Below are 18,503 nucleotides of genomic sequence, written 5' to 3' on the forward strand. Positions count from 1 at the left end.
TAAACGTTCCATTGTGACACGGTTTTGGTCATGAAAGATAAATAGACCATAAATATATTTCTCTTGTATCGTTTAAAATTGATGTTGACTTAACAGTGCAAATATTTTCACACCAACTCGTGACAAAAAAATGGTTTTGTGTTGTTGACATTTTAAATTTAGAGGTCTATGGATGTTAGATATCTCACACTGATCATTTTACACACCAGTCAAAATGAAACACAGTAATACTCCACTGCTGATAGTTAAGAGGCTTCATTGACTGTGGTCAGGGTCCCGATGTTGGACACACTGTCTCACTGCCACACTTCTCTAGCTTATTAGACAACGTAACCCCTGGGATTTTCATACTTGTAGACGTGTCAAAATTCTTCGAAAAACGGCGTTTGGGCCACTTTACTGCTTCTGTATTTCTGTGAACATTTATAAAAGTCCCAGAGTTTGCCACGTTGTCGCTAAGGTGCTGAAAAAGGTACCAGCCAAACATATTTCAGAGATCACTGCCAAAATGTCAGTTTGTAGATGTAGCTTTAATGAGAACACAAGGGGAATGAACGGCCTCGAATATGAATATAGAGAATTCACAAAGCAAAGGCATTATGAAGGAAATGCAGAGAGCATTAATGATGGTTTAGTTCCATTAAAGGTCCTAGCAAGCTATTCCAGGAATAGGATCTCCTCTAAGTGGGATGCTGCCACACTTAATGCCATTAAATATCCACCAGGGCTTTCCCTCAGGGACACACTGTTTACAAACAATCACGTTACATTTACTCCAATATCCGAGTTTGTTGTAAAAAATAAATAAAAATAAAAGTAAATATTCGACAAATTTGTGTCAATAACAAGTACAACTCCAGAAACAGGGGCCATTACACCTCGCTTCAATGTATTGGCGTTAACTTAACGTCACGTGGTGTAAGCAAACTCGCACCGGCGAAGACAGTCCGTGAACGTGTCTCGGCGTGACGTCATCGCGGCAGAACGTAAAGCCGAAGCGTGCGTGCCACTCCGGGACGAAGAGCCGCACGCGGGATGCGTGGGACATAATGGTGGATAGGTAACGTTAGTGGAAACAGTCCGCAGCTGAAAGAGAGTAGACCAATTTGTCGGCCGTTTCCCACCGCCGTTGCCTCGGACCCTCTGATTCCACAGCCGTACCCGAAGGACTGCGACGGAAAATGCCGAATATCAAAATATTCAGCGGTAGCTCGCACCCGGACCTGTCTCAGAAAATAGCAGACCGCCTGGGTCTGGAGCTGGGGAAGGTCGTCACGAAGAAATTCAGCAACCAAGAAACCTGGTGAGTCGTGCGCAGCGGGTGTCTGCCGCTCAACAGACGCGTCCGCGCAGAGCTTAGCATGTAGCCTAGCCGCACGGAACGCCGTTTAAATGGAAACGTGGTGTCATGGTGAAAACCGACGCGCGCCGTGTCGTTGGGAACTTGTGGTCCCCGCGTGCCCACTGAGGTGGCTTTGTTGCCGGCAGCGCCAAAAACGCCACCGCGCCAACACTCCGCGAGCTGCACTTTTTAGGCCGTGCGACGTCGACGAAGCCCACGCCGACGCTCACCAGCCGTTGTTTACTCGTGTCTCATCGTTTCCTGCCCGCCGCGGTTGCGTTTCCCGCCGTGGCAGTCTAGTCACTGGGCTCTCTCTCATTCCTTCCCTCCCTCCTCTGGCAGCGTGGAGATCGGAGAGAGCGTCCGTGGGGAGGACGTCTACATCGTCCAGAGCGGCTGCGGGGAGATCAACGACAACTTGATGGAGCTGCTCATCATGATCAACGCCTGCAAGATCGCCTCTGCCTCCAGGGTCTCTGCCGTCATCCCCTGCTTCCCGTACGCCCGGCAGGACAAGAAGGACAAGGTGGGGGTGAGGGATATCTGTCTAATTACTTCGGTCATGCCATTTGCCATCCAGCATCATGACAAGGAACCCGCGACCATGCCCATCAGTAACCACTTGAAGTAGCTATTGTGCTTTTCTTTCTCTCTCCCGCTCCTTTTCCATTGTCCTCTGTGCTTTGCTCGATCCACTGCACCTCCCATTTACCCTGACCCGCTGCCATCTGCACGTTTCCTCATTTCAACATTTTTAATTGCTGTACATTGATTGGATTTTAACGACCATCAAGGAATGTATTAGAATTGGCATATGACTAAAAGTCATCCACGATCTAAATGTTTGATCTATAGCCATTTGTCTTTTCCTATATTAAAATACTACACGCCATATATTCTTCTAACTTATTGACTGAGTGGAATGCCTTGAGTTTACCTGTGCAGGCCATTTTATATAGTGAGTATCAAAAAGAGATTTCAGATCCAGAGTTCCAAATATTGTAATATTTAACTGGTAAGATTTCAATGGCTACGCTCAGTTGAGGGTTATTTTTAGAAATAAGCAATGCTTGCAGTTCACCATGTGACGGACGAAATCTATTTTCATTGCAGAGCCGTGCCCCGATCTCTGCCAAGCTGGTGGCCAACATGTTGTCCGTGTCCGGCGCTGACCATATTATCACTATGGACTTGCACGCCTCACAGATACAAGTAGGTAGCACAAACATGCACACCATTCAGTCTCCTGCCATTTATCTGTATCAAAATTAGAAACTAGACTTCAGCAGCCAGATTTATGTCAATAATGTGAGCCTTGTGTCCGGCAGGTAGTAAATGTTCAGCTCCTGTAACCCCCGTCCATTTACTTCTTTCCAGGGATTCTTTGACATCCCCGTGGATAATTTATATGCAGAGCCAGCTGTGCTGAAATGGATCAAAGAGAACATCCCTGAATGGAAAAACTGTACCATTGTTTCGCCAGATGCAGGCGGAGCCAAAAGGTATGTGGTAGTAACACTTTCCATGCTGTAGGTGTTAACTTTTTTTGAGCCTGTTCTGGAATTTATTTCAACATATATAATCTCTAGTTTGCTTTGCTTATCTCTGGAAAGGTCTAATTTGATGTGTGTTTACGGCGTCATACACAACCGCTCTAACTCGTGGACATTATGTTCTCCTCTCGCAGGGTCACCTCCATAGCAGACCGGTTGAATGTGGATTTTGCTCTCATTCACAAGGAGAGGAAAAAGGCAAACGAGGTGGACCGCATGGTTCTCGTCGGTGACGTCACCGATCGGGTCGCTATTCTGGTGGATGACATGGCTGACACGTGTGGCACAATCTGTCATGCTGCTGACAAGTACGCCCTTTTACTTGCCTCCTGTCGTCAATTCATTTAGGACAGGACATGACATGAAAAGTATTGACCCCAGACAAGACAAGCTCACTTTTAAAAGAGCGCCTAACTGAATTATTTTTAAGAGGACTCTGACGATATAACCAGTCAAGTGGAGCATTGTACTGCTTTCTCTCCCAATAGGCTCATTTCTGCAGGGGCCACCAAGGTGTACGCCATCCTGACACATGGCATCTTCTCTGGCCCAGCCATCACACGCATCAACAATGCCTGCTTCGAAGCTGTGGTGGTCACCAATACGATCCCTCAGGAGGAGAAGATAAAGCATTGTCCTAAAATACAGGTTTGGCTTCAGCATTTATTTCTTTTGTGATTTATTTTTCCAACCAGAATTCAAACGGTGAGCAGTGGAATGCTTATTCACCTAACCAGTAGCTCGATTGACGGTTTTTATGAAACCAAAAGTCCTCCGTTTGAGAAGTTAGATTTTTGGCCACTTCTGTTTTTAGAAGTCTGTTAACATCTTCACTTTCTGCCAACAAACGAGTACATTGTTCTGTTCTCAATGTCCAATCCTGTCTCCCTCCAGGTTATTGATATCTCCATGATCCTGGCGGAGGCCATCCGTAGAACCCACAACGGCGAGTCTGTGTCGTACCTTTTCAGCCATGTGCCCTTGTAACGAGCGATGTCTCCTATGTGCTGTGTGCCGTTTCACCAAATAAGAGAAGAGGGAATTCTACGACAAACGACCATTCGCAAACAGATGTTCCGCTAACTAACTGGAAAAGGAATGAATTGTCGTGTTATTGATAACGCTGACCCCCCCCAACCCCCGTCAGTCCTTTTAGCGTGTGTCCCCCCGAGCAGTGGCCAGCATATTTATTGTTGTATTGTACCGCCCCCTCCCTTAACATTAAGGTAGAGTTTCTCCTGACCATATTACCTCTCCAGAGGGACGTACTACAGAGCCGGGGTTCTTTGGCTCAGCGGCCTCAACAAAAAGCCTGATCAGAGCTGAGGGGAAAGGTGTCGTCAACTTGCTTCTTTTTTGACTCGAGCTTTCTTTACTACACTCCAGTGGGCTTTTCCATGGAAGCAATTTTACTCATTTACAGGACCAGTCGCATGCAGAATACCACTGCCTGTAGATTAAAACAAAACTGTTTCTACAGGCCAGATAGCTGCTGTGTTAAATTGTTAATATTTTTATTTTCCCACTCGTTGCATCTGCAACGCATAACTTTATATGCAGAACTTTATTATTTTTAACATGACTGTTGCGCATTTTAAACCTTCATCTTTAGACGTGATGTTGCCGATCTAAACCTTATACTCCAGGTTTGCATTTAGGTGACACCGCATCATGAGCGACGGCCAAATCAAATGGAAAGGAATTGTATTGACTGCATAGTAACGGTGGTACATTCCCACAGATTTCTATCTTTTCTAATCCGTGTTCTATTGGCTGCAGCACCAAGACTATAAAGCATTTCATATGCGAGTAGAGCGCATACTGATATTATGCTTAACTGCTCTGGATATTACTTGTGATTTTTATAGAATGATTTACTTCAAGTCAATATGGCCGAAGGGCCTGACAACACAACGGTGGTGATCTAGCTCAACAACTTTCCAAATTCCCTGAGTGCAGAATGTATCTCATAGATTGAGTAGTTGTGCCGGTTGTTTCTCCCCTAATATGTTGATTGGTAGAAGGCCGCTTCCTTTGGAACGCGCCAATTTCTTGATTCTACCAACCGCACTAATCTTGCTTCGTAGTACATCCCTCAGGTTTTTATTTCAATGTGTCCAGGTGGGGGGAGAGGAGGGTGTGTCCGTGTGCGTGTCCGTCCCCGTCCCTGACTGGTTCCAGTGGTCAGGAGAAGCATCATCCATATTAAGCTGTTACATAACAACATATTGTTAAAAATGAACGAGTAGTTTTTCATGTTGCTCCTGTGTTCTCTGCTATTTGAAAGAATATAATTAATTGAAGTGAATGTGTATAAAACTAGTTTACAGTGCGACTGAAGCTCCAGACAAGCCAAGATTGCCTCAGCAGTCTAATGGAATAACTTAATTTCCTCCAGCCCTGCTGCTATACCCCCCTCCTCCCCCCTTTAGCTGAGTTTTATTTTCCAACTGGATGAAGAACTTTCTTGTGTTTTTATCAGGCACTAAAAGATGTTTGGGATGTCTCTTTCCACTCCTGAAACGGACTGGGGTTTGCACAGTGGCCGAGTTCACCTCTTGCCGGTTCTGTGTTGACGGGCCTTCTGTAGAGAGCCTGTTGAGATTTTAGTTTGGGGTCTCTGCAGGCTGGAGCTTCATTAAGAAATATTCACCTGCTATTTCATTTTTGGTATTTTTGTATGATTGGAGAAAATGATTTGTCATTAATGTGCATTTCAAAATCTTTGTTTCCTTTTTCAGTATAGGGTGAATCCACCAGTTATCTGATGTGTTCTTAATAAAATATGCCTAAAAGCCTGGCTTTTTTTTCTGGAATTGGTGCATTTTACATGTATTCATCTCAATTTATAATTAAATAATATGTACAAGTTAAACACAAGCCATGATGCACAATAAGCCCACTTTTGTTTTTATAGATGGTGGTGACCAATTTCCATCGGTCACTTCTGGGTGGATATGATGTCCACAAGGCTCCACGGGGGCTCCGTGCGTGGCGCGCGGGGGAGGTGGAACTAAGAAGATTGGGTCGGGCGGGGGCGGTGGTTCTGGACGCTCGTCGGGCCCCTGTCATCCCAAACAACCTTGGAGTGACATCTTGTCGGGGGGTGAACGCTACGGCCGAGAAAGAACCAACGCGGTTTTTTAGCATGAGAAATTGGATGCGTGACGAGAGACCGCTCAACGCGTGACACTTGACAGCCCCCTTTAAGTCCCGCGCTCCCGCCACGCATCCAATTCCTCACGCTAAAAAAACGAAATCAGACTTCGAGCCGCGTTGGTTCCTCTTCAACCTCCCGGTCGGCCGTCAACCCCGACGAAATGTCCCTCCCTTCCTCCTCCTCCTCTTCCTCTTCTTCCTCCTCCTCCTCTTGGTGCTCGTGCAGAGCTGAGCTGCAGCATCATACAAACAGGTGATGACTGTTTGTGCAAATCCCCCCGACGTTGTTTGGTGATGAATTAACCACATAAGCGCCGCTGAAAACTTTACGTGCAACTGGCCCGACGTTTCATAAAAAATAAACATGCCTTGTACAGCTGTTTACTGAGGTTTGTCATGTTTAATGAAGAGAGATAGACAGTTGTACTGTTCTACAAATTAGACAAGTTCACAGGTAATTCAATTATTGAAATGAAAGGTATGTCTTACCTTGAGCTACAGGACAGTTGCATATTATTAGTGTAATGCTGCTTATACTTCAACTCTGTCAGAAAACATTTAAATGTATAGATATGTAAGTCACTTGTTTTTTATTCACAACATTGATTTAAATTAGTTACAAAATGTGCAGCATAATGCCAAGAAAAGACAGACAGAAAGCAGAGGATCGACCTGCATCAGCGAGAGCGTCAGTTGTCATTTCAGTTTGTAGGTCCGATCGCCGAAAAAAGACCGGAACGACCACAAATGCTCGGTTTCCGGCTATGCGAGCTTTCGCAACCGCTTTAGGACACCTTCTAGCTGTAGAGGACAACTCGGGTGGACGTCATGAGCGATGTGAATGAACGAGACGGTGCGACGTCTTGCAAGGAGACCTGGGATGTTTTCTGACGACGCACAAATGAATGTCGGTCTCCTCGCTGATCAACAACCTTTTCGTGCTCGGATGTTTACAATTCTGTGTGTTTCTATGCACTACTTTACATTACATTACATGTCATTTAGCTTACGCTTTTATCCAAAGCGACTTACAATAAGTGCATTCAATCATATGGGTCCAAACTCAGAAGAACAAGAAACGAGAAAGTGCATTTTCCTCAAATAAGCCAATTTAGATGAGTGACGTTACAAGTACAATTTAAGTGCTACAATTTGTTAGTCTTTTAGTCGAGGTGGAGTCTGAAGAGGTGTGTCTTTAGTTTGCGGCGGAAGATGTGAAGGCTCTCTGCGGTCTTCAGGGAGCTCGTTCCACCATTTCGGAGCAAGGACAGCAAAGAGTCGTGATCTAGTCGAGTGTTTTCGTTTTCGAGTCACTATTTTCTCTAGATGTCTGTGCAGGTGGCTGTATATGTATATGATATTGTCAGGGATGCTATGGAGGACAAAAACATGTATAACTATAAATAAATGTATAAATAAATGCTTAAATACATACAAGTTGATACCTAAACAGTAGCTACATAATTAAATAAATCTATTTCTACATTTCTGTATTTCTACATTTATTTATGTATACATTTCTGTATTTCATTTATTTATTTATTCATTTATTTATGTCTGTATTTTTGTGTTATGCGCCACTCCACCCGTCAAAGGTCATTCACTGCAATGGAGGAAGTTAAACTAAAAACGGACTTGAAAAACGGACATGATAACCTTTGATCATGCGATGGGCGGACTGATGCGTTGACGAGAAATGCAAGTGAAACGTATGCGTATATGTTATCAGACACAAACCCGTTTAAAGCTGATGTGGATAGAGACTATGGGACTGAGATGTAAAGAACCATGCTCACACGTGCATAATCATGGTGGTGACACCCCGACAGTGCCGTTAATTGCCACTGTTGCAACTCCCAGCACTAACCCCTTTGAAATTGCCCACCCGGGGAGTTTCATTCATAGCACTCCAGTCTCCTGTCATTCCCCACGCCCACGGGCCCACATTCGCACAGCCCTGATGGCAATTCACTCAAGAATGTAAATAATGCAGCAATGCCATCACAGCCCTCCTGAAATGGATTCTTCTTCCACCGAGGACGCTCAGGACAGTAGGGGTTGAACAACAGAACAACCTCTCCAGGGTCGTCACAGGCCGGGTCGCAGACCTAGATCTCCAGACAGGTTTGGTGAATGGGTGGCTCTAGGTTCAGTTTCCGGAACTGTCCATGAACCTAGAGCCACCCATTTTAGAACCAGGTATTTTGATGTACCATGTATATAACACACAAAGTTTCACGGTGTGGTTTTATTTATTGTCTTATTTTGTAGCTTTCTGCTTCTTGTCTCCCTGGGTAACTTCACTTCCTGCCTTGTCCTGTCATCGGCTGTGATTGTCCGATCGTTTCCACTTGTGTCCAATCACATGCACATCCCTAGTGTATTTAAGCTGTGTGTCTCTTGTGTCACTTGTCGAGTCATTGTCTATCATCGTGGATGTTTCTTGTCAATCGTCCTGCCTGCCTCTCGTTGTAAAGTAGTAAATTACTTGTGTAGTACATGAATGTCTTGCCAAGGATTGTAAATCCCCACGCCCAATGTGTGCCCTGCACAGAGGACTGATAATTACTGTATAACTATGCCAACGACTGTTGCACCCTCTAATGGACTGCGGAAGATGGGTTGCCCAGACTACCCTGAATGAACTCTGCGAAAGAGGGCTATGTACCTGTGAAAAAAGAGCAAGGACGAATTACCTGTTGTTGTTGTTTTTGTTGTATGTTGTGCTGGAGTGGAATTAAGTTAGGTAATTGCCATCCAGAGTGGGGGTAGTGTCGTAAAATGGTGCGGCCCCTTTAAGAGCAGCACGTACGGGGTGGGTATGGCAAAGAAAGAGGTGTAGAAGGAGCGGGAATTTTTATGAATGTGTGGTCGTAGCGACCGGAGAAAACCATGTATTGTAACTGTGTTACCCAGTGTGTATAAATAAATCTTCAAGAATAAATACAGTGGGCATTTATTTGCGCACCTGCAGCAGAAAGGAAAGGGAAGGTGATTAACCCCGAGGTTACCAATAGGTAATACTTCGGCCCTGGAGCATAGAAGTCTCCCCTGCACTCTCAAACTACGGTCAGAGACTGACAGGCGGGAAAGGTTAACAACGTGATTGACGGGAAAAGTAACCAATCGTCAACCGCGTGACGTGGACCATCTTGACCAATGGTTATTCTAGGAGGGGCGGGCCAATCATCTGCAGTGTCACGACAATTTCTGTCCGAATTAGGAACGGAACACAAAGGTGTCGCGTAGAGACGAATAAAACACGTTGTAGGTACAGTGAGGGAAAACAAAAGGGCGCATGTGCTGCCTTCGCCTTCAAAGCAGTTGCTGTGGAAATTGGGCATTTCGCGCTATATATTTTGTGTTTTTTATTAGTCTACTGATCACTGGGTAAGTAGATTTAATCTGATCTCAAAATACACTTAACGTTCATATTTCAAGCTAATGTATTATTTATTTAATTGTAATTTATTTGGCTGGGTTTTTATGTTTTGGTTGTATTTCTTCTTTGAAAGTGGGCAGTCTTAATATCAATCTGATTTACCTTTCTTAATTAAACGAATTGTTCAATTTTTACTCCGCTAAAGGATGGCAGGAAGCCCTGACAACAAACAAAACGGCGGGGGCCCCCGGGATCAAATGGTTCGTTTCCACAGCTACTTGCACGGAGGGACCTCCAGCTTGCTGAGCACCCTACCCACCCTCATTGTCTTCCCCGTCTATAAAACAGTCTTCCGTCAACAAATCCACAACACCCCTGTTCGCCAGGCCGTGGCACAGCTCATCAAAGAGGGACCTACAAAACTCTACAGGGGTGTGGCCCCACCATTACTAATGAGGACCCTGAATGGCACGCTGCTGTTCGGCCTCCAGGACACCCTACTCCGCCTGCTCTCCCCGTCATCCAGAAACGCCCCGTTCACCTCGGCCCTGCCTGCTCTGGCTGGGTTTGGTGCAGGAATGGTGGAAGCTGTGGTCTTTACCCCCTTTGAGCGTGTCCAAAATGTGTTGCAGAACAGCCAGAACGACCGCCGCCTACCCACCGCGAAGAGCGTTCTCGTCAGGCTGGGGGCACACGGGCTGGCCTCAGGCTACTACAGAGCCTTGCTGCCCATCACAGCCCGCAACGCTCTCGGCAGCTCCATCTACTTTGGCCTAAAGGGGCCGTTGCGTGCTGTCGTGGAGGCACAGGGGCTTTCTCCGGGGGTTTCCTCTTTCATCTCGGGGACGCTGACCTCCATGGCCGTCAGCTTGACTCTTTACCCGCTGGCTGTGCTAGTGGCCAACATGCAGAAACAGGTGGGAGGGGAGGTGAAAGGGGTCGCGGCGTGTTGGCAGATGCTGTGGGAATCTCGGCAGAAGAAGGTTTCTCTGCTGTACAGAGGAGGTTCACTGGTTATTTTGAGGTCATGCATTACATGGGGAATCGCCACTGCTATCTACGACAGGCAGCAGAAACGTTCAGGCTGAAAAAACACCAGTAAACAATTGTTTGTATTGTTTATCGTTACGACAAACATTTTTTTAACGTTCTGAGAATGTTTTTAAAAAGCATTACTGTGAGGGCAACACACAAGAACTTGCAGTAGAAAGTTCAAAAGACTACTGCCAGGACTGAGCTGGAGACCACGTATTGAAACACCAAAGTTAAATACCTTTATATTATAAATATGGGGATGGTGAATCAGGTGCTTTGCATTCGTATTGTCGTAATGGGGTTCGGTTTACTGATTATTTGACCAGTTTAACTCATCAAAGTATGTTTACCTATCATATGACCTGTTCAGGTTGAGTAATGGACCAATATAAGGAAGTAAAGGTCAGTATAAGCTTCTGCTTTGATCTTATACCAAATCCCTGTAATTACTGCCTGAATGACGGTGGATGCATTTTATGGTGTATTGTCAAGACATTATTTACCTGAATGAAATTTTGCATGTGAATTGACATACTGGAAAAAAGTATGATTGACCTTGTCTGGATGGAGTTTGAATGTTCTTGCTATGTCTGCATGGGCGTCCATAGACCATTAGTTGGAAAATACTTACACTGCCATCTCATCCAGAATGTATCCTACCTATCACCTCGTATTTGGGCTAGCTGGTGCCCTGTGCCATGAGCCGATGGTTGGAAATAAATAGGTATTCTAAAATGGATGCCAACCACCTTGTAAGAGCCATATTTGCCTTGATAACGTGTTTATTGTCTTATAAAAAATGTGTCATGTCTCCTTTAAGTTTCATTGCTGATGACGTCATAGCCTATGTCCTCCAGTCGAGGTTTATCAGTCTGCAGTACAATACAGTTTTTTGACCGTCGAGCACTAAATGTTCCTTGTAACTAAGTTTTTGTGAAGTAAATCTTTTTAAAACGAAGTGGCTGTCTATGAAGAATCATTACGCGTCAAGACTGTGACAGTAGTGGCAATAACATCGAGTACGGAATTAAGATTGCCGCTATACACCTCTTTGAAATTGTAATTATTGCAGTACAATTTCCCCATCCTGAAAGTGCCTCAATAAATGAATCTCATCCATCAAGTATTAAAAAAAACGGTGACAAATTTACTTTTGCTCAATTTTCTTTAACTCGTTGTACCTTTTTCGTCAAAGCACGTCGTGTCTCAACCCGTCCACTAGATGGCGTGAGTGTCTCTCAAATACAATCACTGTTCCACCGCGATGGGAGATTAGTGGTCGTGCGTCACTCTGCGCAGGTAAGAGGAGGAACAGACGATCCAAACGGTTACAACATTCCTGGACGTGAACAGGCAGCTAGCGGCCCCGCCCACAAATCAAGATGGTCCAATCAAAAGTTTCCCCGGAGCTTTGGGAGCCAATAGAAGCCCGGAAATCGGTGTCCATGTTGCCCCGCAGAAGGGCGTGTTGTTTGTACTTAAAGCGGAGGCGTTGCACACATGACGCAGACGCATTTTTCCCCTACCTGCTAAGGACGCCGCGCACTCCTGCACCAGGTAAACTCATTCTGAAACCTCTATGTGTATCAACTCGCACGCCCAAAAACAAGCCTAAACGTTGTAATGTGCTGCAAACGTTGACCATGTTGAGGCATACATCTCTATTTTTAAGTTAATATGTGTTCAACATTTCTGCGACAGACTTTTCCTCAGTTCCTCTTCCACCATGTGGACTCCTCAGCTTTATTGTCGGGCGTGATGTGACGTCGCATCATTCTTCCCTCGAGCGCGTTTTTAATCGCGAGCAGTGGTTAGAAAGTAGATTTACTGGTTTATGTGATTTCAGACCAGTGTTCCCACTGCTGGGAAAGTCCGAGGTGGTGACGTGATGAGGGGGGGGGGGTCATGTTTTTCCAGCTCCCTTTTTCTCTCACCAGTTTTTCTTTTTTTCCTCCTGTAGAACTCCACCAAAATGAGCAACCAATGCCCAGTCAACAAGGAGGTGAAGACGTTTAAAAGAAGTAGTCTGAAGAGGACCGAAGTGCAAGAGAAGAATCCCCTTCCAACTACTCAGGGTAAATGTTGCACACAAACCGCCCATGTGCCAGATTTCAGTTCAGTTTTTTTTTTTTTTTTTTGTCCAGCTCCACTCCACCCTGTCTATCATTTTGAAAGCCATTGCAAACAAAGCTTCACTGATTAACAGCAGGCACACACCCAGCTACCTGAGCCCTTGTCCTTGTGCCGCCTGATGTCATCCGCTCAAAGGACACATTTATCAAAAGGCGTCTGTCTTTTGTCTGGAGGCTGTGGAGCTCCAAGACAAAGTTAGTCACTCCTTGAGCTCAATAAATCCGTGTCCCAGACCATTTACGGCATAATTACAATAAGGCCGCACCTTAGATCGGGTGACAGGAAGGGGGGGGGGGGTTGTGTGTGTGTACTTGCATTTGTTAAAGTTGCACGTCCCATTATGTTAATAATCTCATATTAAGGTAACCACTTCAACCAGGTCAAGATAAAAGTGTGTGTGTGTGTGTATAGCGGAGGCGGCCTCTGATTAGCGCATGTTATCATTCTATTATGTAAATTCCATGAGTCAACGGTTTGTCTATAAGCACTGACCGTGTAATTTGGAAAGATGTCAGTATTAACACCAGCATCGATGCGTGCAATCGCAATACGTCATATATTGTAGTTTACAGCTACACATACAAAACTAGCTTTTTTTTATTTATTTTTTTTAAAGATCGCTAGAAAGGATAATTTCAGACTTCCTCTTGCCTGGTTCACCAACCTAGTCCCAGGACAATGTTGACTTAAGTGTCACTTTATTCCATTTCCCCTTGTGTTGAAAGTGGAACTGTCAATGGCACCTGTCATTGTATATTCAAATGTTACTCTCATCACAGTTCTGTGTTGTCTACAAGTTCTTCATTGACAGGATGACAACGTTTTAAATACGGTGATGCATCAGGTCGTTTTCTTGTCCCGACAAGGTTGTGCTGAGCTTTGAATGTTGATGAATCGACTGCTCCGTTATCGATTGATCCCCTAATCTTTGTCTCCTTTCTTTAGTAATTGATGATGAGAAGATCGCCATCAAAGAGGTAAGTACCTGGAACGTACTTGCTGTTATTCCTCATCCCGTCCTGCCCTTCCACCTGCTCTTCCTTCAATTTGGAACTTTGTGCAACATCTCAGCCTGTACTTGGTTTCTGTGAATTTGAGAACTCTGTTGTTTTACAAGCAGGAACTAGGCACAACTCATGTTCTTCTTCCCCTTATTTATTTTTAGACATTTCCCTTGCATGCTCTTTCACCGCACAAATAACTCATTGAATTTTCCAACAATATCATCACATTGCTTATGTTTGGCAAGCGACGCTCCCAGCACTCGTTTTAACTGAGGTGGGGCTTGATCTCATACTTCATCTCTTCGAAAACCTTTTTGGGGATTTGTTTTTGTACATTCACATATCATTTTATCATGAGTGTTAACATTCACATTCTGTTTTTTGATTTCAATGTTTGTTTTTCCTGCTTTTTTCCACTAGAAATCTATGAAAGTGCCCCTCAACAATGAGTTGGAGGACTTTAGCCCGGACAAGCTGAAGAAGACTGAAACCCACGAGAAGAACCCTCTTCCAACCGTAGACGGTTAGTGTTTAAATGGCATGAGTAGCGTGCTCAGACCTTGATCGGGGTTACTTATTGTAGATACACACCCAAATTCCTGTGAGCTTGTCCTTGTTCTGCAGATTGCTAACAGACATGCAGCAGGATAAATAGTTTAAAGTGGGGCAAACCGCCCTGACGTTTATATTTGAGGGGCGCCTTAACCTTACCACCAGGCTGTACCTCCCAACATAGTCTATTTTACATATGTATGTGTTTTTATTATTTTATTGCTTCTGTAAGTCATTAAAGGGTCACTTCATAGCTTTTACACTGAAATTTAAGTGAACTTCTCAGAAGTACTTTAGAAACTGTGTGAACAATTGTATACTGTGGATTTCAAATCCTCATAGTAATTTGTAATAAAGAGAACTGTTAAGTATGTAACGTAATACATCCTGATGCCTTTTTGATTAAGCCAGCGTGCTTTACTGGCTATTCTGACCCACGGTCAGTCCTCTCTGCAGTGGATGTGTGACAGGGGGTCAGAGCTCAAGGTATAATGTGAGGAAACAGCGTGTGCGATTTGGAAAGCACTGATTTCTTTGGCTCCGAATGGCAATCTCTAAAACTAACGCTGCCACCAGGAAACGCGGGTTTGAGTTGAACTGCAAAGGGAGCCTGTGTCAAAATCTGACCGTCCACCTTTGCTCTGCAGTCTGTAAACACCTGATGGTCTGCCACAGCATCTAGAACATTTTACAGTTAGTTAACTGTGTGCTGTGTACATCAGAGTGGAGTTATTACAGGATTATGATGATGTCCATGCAGGGTACTATATGGCCATGTCGAACTATTAGGATTGTTCTTTGGAAGTTGATGAACCTATGGCTCAGTTGTAGTTTACCTCATCCTGTTTTTCTGTGATCACACAGTAATTAATGATGAGAAGATCGCCATCAAAGAGGTGAGTACCTGCTGTTGTCCTTATTCAGTCCTGCTGCTACTCTCTTCCTCCATTTAGGAATCTTTTCACTCCACTCCTTAATTTCAAAAGTTTCTGAGAATTTCTCAACTATGTCATTTTATATGCAGGAACTTGGCATAAACCATTTTTTTGTTTTTTGTCTTGTTAATTTACCTGTATAAGTTTCCCTTGCATGCTCCCTTTCACTGCAAAACACGGTCTTTTAAACTGAGGTAGAGCTTGAGTCTTCATTATTTTTAAAAATGTTTATTTACATTCAGTCAGCATCTGTTTTAGATTTTCATACTTTTCCCCCCCAATAGAAATGTATGAAAGTGCCCCTCAACAGCGAGTTGGAGGAATTTAGCCCGAACATGCTGAAGAAGACTGAAACCCACGAGAAAAACCCTCTTCCAACTGTAGACGGTAAGTTTTCACACAAATCTGATCCGACCTAGATAAGGGTTACTTGTTTGGACACACACCCAACTTCCTGTGAGCTTATCCTTGTTCTGCAGATTGTTCAGACATGAAGCAGCAGAAATACTTAATTCAGAGGAGAAGGAGCTCCCAAAGCTCTGAACTGCTGGTGCATGTCTGCTTTTCTTGACCTCAGGAATGTTCTATGTTGTGCTTCATGCTTTGTTTGTTTTCTATAAGGTGGTAATGTAACTGAAATCAATTCTTTGTTAATTTTGACTTTTTCTCTGAATGAGGCTGTCTAAATCTAATGATTCAATCAGGAAAATCAAATTGGACCTAAAGACTTCAATGGAAGCCTGTTTGAAGATCTGACTGCAGTTTAGAACCTCTAAGGTTCCCGTCTTAGTGAAAGCGCAGTGTCTCTTTATCTGTTCGCACGGTGGTCTGTAAACCCCTGATGTCCTAGCATTTAGTCATATTTAGCTCTATAGCTAGTTCACCACATCTGTCTTTCTATGTTCACACAGTAATAAAGGAAGAGAAGATAGCCATCGAAGAGGTAAGTGCCTGCTTGATATTATCACTGAGAAACACAAAGTATCTTACCATTCCTATGCTGATTTATGTGCCTGTCCAAACAACAAAATTGTTAACTGGATTTCACACTGCAGCTCCAGTCATGAATCGTAATGGGATTGTGGGTTTTATTCTCCAACACTTTATCATACCAAGCTAATTTTCTTTTTTAACTTCGACTGTTATAATTGGGGTTAATTCTGACTACTTTTTCCTTTTTAGAAATGTATGAAAGAGCCACTCAATGTGGAGTTGGAGGAGTTTAACGCGCAGAAGCTCAAGAAGACTCACACAAAGGAGAAAAACGCTCTTCCAACTGCAAAGGGTAGGTGTTCAAAGTCCTGCTACACAACACTCTATTCACTGGGAGTGCGTTGTTTTGCCGACTGCTAACTGCACATGCACAGAAACTGCTCCTAGACATTGATTAATTGTAAGTAATGTAATCATAATTGTTTTATGGCAAAGAGAGGATCCAGTGTTTTGGGCACTTTCCAGAATACTACACACTGAAATTTGATCTTTTAGCTTTAATGTTCGCTTTGACGGTAACAAATGTTGAACATTTGAGGACTAATGCTAGCCGTTGAGACTGTTATTTTGATCTCCTTATCTTTTGTGTGTCTTGTGATCACACAGAAATTGAAGCGGAGAAGAAAGCCCAGAAACAGAAGAAGTAACAAACGACTGCCATGATTCCGCTCCTTCGGTCCTGCCCTGTTACGTGCTCTTCCTCTTCCACTGGTTCTTCATCTTGTCCAGCATCTTCGCCTGTTTTCTGTGCCGCCATGTTTGATTAGAAATGGTGTTTGGATTGATGCTATGGGAAAAGATGTGTCTGTAATCACATGTAGATGCCTTTTCAATGCCAATGTTTTTGAAAGTGCTGAACTGAATTATTATTCTTTAAAAGTGTATTAATAGAAAGACATGGAATAACATTGTTAAGAATACCATGAATATGCTTGTAAATGTTATGAAAAATAACACTGTATTTTTTTTTTTTTACTTAATAAAAATAGATTTATCCGATGTTGTGACATTTGTATTTCCGTCCGCCTATTTTTATTTGAACTAATATAATTTATTTTGTATAGCCCGAATTACAAACTTGCCTTGGGGGGGCTCTACAGTCACATGCAACATCCCCTATCCCTAAACCCTGACACTCGACAATGAGAACCCAAAAATAAAAGACCCTTCAATTGGGAGGGGGGAGAGAAGCCTGTCCCAGGGTGGTCAGACTGCAATAGTTGTAATGTGTATAGAATGAACAATGTAAAATATGTACAATACATTCAATTCCTACAACAGAGCTGATTAAAATCTTGCAATTGGTAAGCCAGGTGTACTGCGGGACCACTACAGGGACAATCCCCATCGGGCATGACCATCATCTACAGAAGCCTGTGCCTCTATAAAGGCAGGAGAAGGGTCCAGATTGATTTATGATCCATGGAAACCTGCCGGACGAGAAAGCACAAACTCTGGGGAAGAAGCTGAATTTTTGATGTGCGTTGAGATATGAATTCTAGAGCCACTTATTTCTGATTGTCAAACATGACTAGCAAACCAAAATGAAAATTTAAAAAATGTAGCTTGGAATTTCAAATTATTGCAATGCTGCTTAAAGTATCACTGCTATAAAATGGAACTTTTATAGAACTTTGCCGCCCACAGTATAACTTCGGGCCTCTTCCTCTTCCACGTGCTGTAACCTGCTGCAGTATAATCTGGTTCATGTACTTGGTAGGCCGCCCTTGAAAGTCTGATTACACCATTTGCCACATTAAATCATGCAGGGATAAGATAAGTGTGCTAGAACGTTCTGTTGTTTTAACAGCATGGCAAGTCTCATCAACGGATTACTGCTGCAACATGAATTTGGTGCCTCCAGCATTAAGGGAAGTTAAACACCGTTCATTTGTATATTCCTACCTGAACCTACAATATAATACAAAGCTCATTGAGGATCCAAAGGTATGGTCCTAAAGTGGTCGGAAATGTAAATACATTGTGGTAAACTGGTCACATAAACATTACCTGTTACAAAGAAAAACATGACCTATGGCAATATTAAGGTTTTATTTTTGAATAATATGACTACCTTGTTTGTAAGCATGCAGTCAGTTTTCTATGTCTGGACATGAGCAACATGTCCGTTTAAATTGAATTTTCAAACGGTTGGGTGAACCTTTCTCACAGTCAAAATCTCCACCCGGTTACAGCAGGTCTCAGCCTGCAGAAAAAGGGCCACACATTCCACAACGCCATGAAATACGTTTCATGCAGGAGCATTTACCTTCAATATGTATGAGTGTCATATTTATACTTTTCAATGTCATGCAACATATTGCAAAATATTTACATGAATCTTTCCTCTTGCTGTATGAACTAGCTTTGGGGACGCATTACATAGACCAGTGGCTGAGGTATTTTTTTTTTCAT

At 43.5% G+C, this 18,503-nt stretch overlaps 3 protein-coding genes across 4 annotated transcripts; all 3 read left to right on the plus strand.

The window, feature by feature from the left end:
* The first annotated feature begins 863 nt into the window (after positions 1–863).
* On the plus strand, positions 864–5,690 carry prps1b (phosphoribosyl pyrophosphate synthetase 1B). 2 transcript variants are annotated; one of them, XM_040175393.2, is made up of 7 exons: positions 864–1,303; positions 1,685–1,874; positions 2,456–2,554; positions 2,720–2,844; positions 3,030–3,203; positions 3,384–3,543; positions 3,790–5,690. In XM_040175393.2, exons 1-7 carry the CDS (start codon positions 1,182–1,184, stop codon positions 3,880–3,882), a joined length of 963 nt encoding a protein of 320 aa, XP_040031327.1. In that variant the 5' UTR covers positions 864–1,181; the 3' UTR covers positions 3,883–5,690. The 2 variants fall into 2 exon arrangements, with proteins under 2 accessions (XP_040031327.1, XP_040031328.1); XM_040175394.2 differs by having other exon boundaries at positions 1,685–1,868.
* Positions 5,691–8,892: 3,202 nt separating this feature from the next.
* Positions 8,893–11,429, plus strand: LOC120817943 (solute carrier family 25 member 53). Its single transcript, XM_040174628.2, has 2 exons — positions 8,893–9,444; positions 9,642–11,429. Exons 1-2 carry the CDS (start codon positions 9,353–9,355, stop codon positions 10,522–10,524), a joined length of 975 nt encoding a protein of 324 aa, XP_040030562.2. The 5' UTR covers positions 8,893–9,352; the 3' UTR covers positions 10,525–11,429.
* A 455-nt stretch (positions 11,430–11,884) lies between these two features.
* Positions 11,885–17,087, plus strand: tmsb1 (thymosin beta 1). Its single transcript, XM_040174630.2, has 9 exons — positions 11,885–12,028; positions 12,432–12,546; positions 13,550–13,581; positions 14,029–14,131; positions 15,025–15,056; positions 15,380–15,482; positions 16,007–16,038; positions 16,278–16,380; positions 16,695–17,087. Exons 2-9 carry the CDS (start codon positions 12,444–12,446, stop codon positions 16,733–16,735), a joined length of 549 nt encoding a protein of 182 aa, XP_040030564.1. The 5' UTR covers positions 11,885–12,028; positions 12,432–12,443; the 3' UTR covers positions 16,736–17,087.
* The last annotated feature ends 1,416 nt before the right edge of the window (positions 17,088–18,503 follow it).

The sequence above is a fragment of the Gasterosteus aculeatus genome, chromosome 4, assembly GCF_964276395.1.
Source record: "Gasterosteus aculeatus chromosome 4, fGasAcu3.hap1.1, whole genome shotgun sequence".
Classification (NCBI taxonomy): domain Eukaryota; kingdom Metazoa; phylum Chordata; class Actinopteri; order Perciformes; family Gasterosteidae; genus Gasterosteus; species Gasterosteus aculeatus.